Below are 4612 nucleotides of genomic sequence, written 5' to 3'. Positions count from 1 at the left end.
TCAGGCAATTCCAACTAAAATTTTTATAAAAGCAATCTCCTGAATGTTATATTTCACATATATTCACTACTATATAATTTCAGCATAGATAGATGCAAAATGTGGAGATAAATACATTTTCAAAAAATGCCTCATGTTTAACTAAATGATCTTGAAAGTATTTTTCTCACAAATGTACTAAGAGTATGGTTCCATCACTAAATGCATAAACCCATGCTATTATTTTCCATTGCTTTTTTATATCACAGGTTATGGATATGTCATAAATTAACTTGGTGAAGTACACTCTTTAGAAAAAATTTCTTATCATCAGTGTAATATTTATTTAATACTTTCTTAGGATACTATTATGTATATTTTTCTATAAGGCCTCCAGTAATATGATTTAGATCCATTCTGATTCATTTGAGTCACATGTTAACTTAAGTAACCTCATCAAAAAGTCCTATTTTCAGTGGTTCATACTCACAGGAATGGATTTAGTACATGTTTTTATGGAGTACAAACTTTAACACAACTTAATGGTCATATGTATATGGTTTTCTAAAAATTGAGATATGACACACATACTATAAAATTCACACTTTTAAATGAAAAGTATACAATCCAGTGATTTTCAGTATATTCACAAGATTGTACAGCCACAATTTCTCTAGATACACTGACACATGGAGTCCTTTGACTGGTATCTCTGTTGCACCCTTCCTCATCCTGATAATTAAGCTAACATAAAGTACAGAGAGAATTACTGAGAAAATATAATTTTAGTTGCATGATCACAGTCATTTCTGTTTTGGAAACAGCATATGAATTACCAAGTCCCAGATCTGTTTAGTTCTAATCCCATAAATAATGGGATTCAGCATAGGCGGAGCCAAAATATAGACATTGGCAAGCAGAACATGAATATGGAGTGAGATATGCCGTCCAAATCTTTGAGTGAGGACTGAGAAGATCCCAGGCCCATAAAAGAGGATAATGACACAGACATGGGAGACACAAGTATTGAGAGCTTTGTGGCGAGCATCTTGGGAAGGCATGCGGAAGACAGCACGGAGAATCAGCATATAGGAAACAAAAATGAGTAGAACATCTAAGATCAAAGTTAACATTAGGATAAAAAACCCATACCAGATGTTTACTCGGATGTCATTACAGGAAAGTTTGGCCAAAACAATGTGCTTACAAGCAGTGTTTGGGAGAATGTTCCTTTTACAGAAAGTCAATCTTTTCAGAAGATATATTACAGGGAAAACTGTACCATAACTTCTCAGAAAAATAGACACTCCAATTTTCCCAATTAAGGTGTGTGAAAGAATAGTACTGTATCTCAGTGGGTAGCATATGGCAATGTAGCGGTCAAACGCCATCACCACCAAAATCCCTGACTCAAAGAGGAAGGTGGAAGAGATAAAAAAGACCTGAGTGATGCAACGATCCAGGGAGATCTCCCCAGCACCAAACCAGAAGATGGCCAAGGCCTGGGGTACTGTGCACGTGGAGAGGACAACGTCTGCTCCTGCCAGCATGCAGAGGAAGAGGTACATGGGTTCATGGAGACTGCGCTTGGTGAGGATAATGAAGATGAGCAGACTGTTTCCAAGCAGGGCAATGACATAGGAAATGAAGAAGGGTATGGAAATCCATATGTGCTGGTCCTCTAGGCCAGGGATGCCTAACAAGCGGAAGACTGTGTGGCTGATCCCAGTGTGGTTCAAAGTAGTCATGCCTGGGGAGAACATTCAGGATCTCACCTCCAGTTTTCAGAGACGAGGAGAATTCAGATTATGCTCAAAGATTTTCTTTGATAGCACCATCATATTTTGGCATCTACATGATCCCATTTTATACTGAGGATGATTTGAGCTTTGTTGTATATAAAGATGAAAAAGATTGTTTTATGAATGACGTCTTATTCAATCTCAAAAACATGACAATCATTTGATATTCTTTAGTTGTATCAATATCTAGGTTAACATCTTACTTAGTGGTACATAATGAAACGAATAAGGAAACACAATGGAAGCAATAATCGACTCTGTACTTGTGATGTTTATAAGGATGAATTGATAATTTGAATTTACTTTTGAGGATAGTTAGGATGTAAATAGGTGGAAGGAGTAACAATTAGCAAATGGAATGAGGTCATTTGGCAATTTAAGGAGAATTTTTTGACATGCAAATGGAAAGTGTCTTTAAAAGAGCTTTCAGCTCTGTGCGCTTGTGACGTTGCAAATTTGGCCAATTGGAGAAAAGATATCAGGCAAAATAGATTTGATAAGATAAAAACTAATGAGGTTGAAAGTAGTGAGGATATGGTAAACAACAATGAGTTTAGATACTGGTAAACATTTTCAATATATTAACCTGGCAGCCAAATGGAGGCTAGATTGGAAGGGGGAAAGAGCAAAAACTGCAATCTGACAAAAAAATTTAACTGTTTTGTCCTAGTAAGATAAATTGATGAATTGATGGATTATTTTCACATCAACATAGACTGGATTAAGAAAGCCATCTTTTAAATCTCAATATTAGGTACTGATCTAAAATGTTACCTACAGAACATGAATAAATGCTTCTAACAACATGGGACTATAGATATTATCTTCACAATTTTTGAGAGTTTAGAGTTTTTGAAAAGTTACTACACATAATAACCTCACCTATGAAATAGATTTTATCCAACAATATTCGGATACGTGGTATTTTAAAATGTAAAAATTTTGAGACATTTCATTCCTCCATTCCTGCCTGGATGAATATAATTACTTCCATGCCCATGATGCTCAAATTTATGTCCCTGAGCCTGAGCCCCATCAGATTTCCAAAATAATGTTTACAACTGCTTACCCACTTGCAGACTTTTTTCCATTGACCTCTTTGGGTGCACAATAGGATGATTTAGGGGAGGGTGAATGTCCTGAGAAAAATTTGCACATGATATAGGCTTGGGAGGGAGGAAAAACAATACCTGTGGGAAATGTACAAACCTACCCAGATTAATCTGCTGGTTTCCTCTATGGAACAAAATTCTCAAGCCACTGGGGGCAGAGTGCAGCAAGTCTTGCCACCCTTAGGACATAGTAAATACCCACTGCAGTTGAATTGTGGGAATAGGAAAATATACTGTGTCACTAGGTGAATGGCAGGAAGACATTCTTGGATCTAACAATTATAGGGGTCCAATAACTATGGGAGTGGGAGAATTACTGAGAAGTCCCCATCTTTCAGAAACAGGGTCCAAAACCTGCCTAAAACAGAGGATGAACAAGAACAACAGTTGATGCCCTCACTTCCCTTTACCGGCAGGCTAACAAGCATGGAGTAACAACTAATGGTAGTTTACTTCAAGAGAGTGGACTTACTGATATTCTAGTCATGAACTATTGTGATTAGTAATTGAAGAAAATGTGGCATTGGTGTGGAGAAAGTGGCCATGGTGGCTGCTGGGTGTGGGGAATGGGAGGAAAAGATGAGATGTGGAGGCGTTTTTGGGCTTGGAGTTGTCCTGGGTAATGCTGCAGGAACAGTTACCGGACACTGTATGTCTTCCCATGGCCCACTGGATGGAACGTGGGAGAGTGTGGGCTATAATGTGGACCATTGACCATGAAGTGCAGTGGTGCTCAGAGATGTAGCCACCAAATGCAATGAATGTTTCATGATGATGGAGGAGATTGTTGCTATGGGGGGAGGAGTGTGGTGAGGGGGTGGGGGGTATATGGGGACCTCATATTTTTTTAATGTAATATTAAAAAAATAAATAAAGACCAAAAAAAAGAGAGCGTATCGACTATGGATAGAGACCATTTCTGTGGATTGGCCGAAATAGAAGACTTAAAGCTGTGGGTGAAGAAGACACTGAGAAAATTGCTGGCAAAACAGCCCCACACTATAGAAAAGGTAACATTGGAACAATAACAAAACCCAAACCCAAGTCACCTCCTGACTAGTTTCACTTAAACCCATAGTAATGGCATAGCAAGAGAGAAAAGATCTGCCTTTCTCTAATGTCTATAGCTGACTTTTAACAAAAAAATTATTCCACACAAAAAAGTAAGAGCAAACAACACAGTCAAGAAAAAAACAGTAAACAGAACCAGAGTAAAAAATGACAGGACATATCACACAAGGAATGGAAATACTTATAATTAATATGCTAAAGTCTTTAGTGGAAAAGGTGGCCAATATGCATCATTAGATATGTAATTTCAACAGAAAGATGGAAAATATAAAAATTAATAAAATGAAAATGTTAGAAATAAAAAAACACTAATAAAAATGAAGAATGCCTTTGATGTGCTTGTAAGTTTCCTTGACACAGTCAAAGAAAGGACCAGTGAATTTGAAGTCAGGTAAATATAGAGATCATGCAGAACCAAACTTACTTTTCCTCAGGGCAGAATGTTACAGTTTTATCTGATAAAGTGTACTCAGCAGACTCTGGAGGTTCAATGCCCCCACCATCATTATCATCTGATATGTCTCTCTTCCATGTTTCAGCATCCCATTCCTTTCTAATCAATGCTTTCAGTTTAACTGCAGACACACTTCAAGGTTGGGAATTCAGTTTTAATTGTAATGTAATCAGCCATAGATGCAATCAACTGAC

At 37.3% G+C, this 4612-nt stretch overlaps 1 protein-coding gene across 1 annotated transcript; it reads right to left on the bottom strand.

Annotated features, from left to right (window-relative positions):
- Positions 1-782: 782 nt before the first annotated feature.
- On the bottom strand, positions 783-1727 carry LOC101444109 (olfactory receptor 52B4-like). The gene has a single exon (XM_004476722.1). It carries the CDS (start codon positions 1725-1727, stop codon positions 783-785), a length of 945 nt encoding a protein of 314 aa, XP_004476779.1.
- Between the last annotated feature and the right edge of the window lie 2885 nt (positions 1728-4612).

Source organism: Dasypus novemcinctus, chromosome 10 (assembly GCF_030445035.2).
Source record: "Dasypus novemcinctus isolate mDasNov1 chromosome 10, mDasNov1.1.hap2, whole genome shotgun sequence".
Taxonomy (NCBI): Eukaryota; Metazoa; Chordata; class Mammalia; order Cingulata; family Dasypodidae; genus Dasypus; species Dasypus novemcinctus.
Note: the sequence above shows the minus strand (reverse complement) of the source record. Positions and strands in the feature narration are given on the sequence as shown.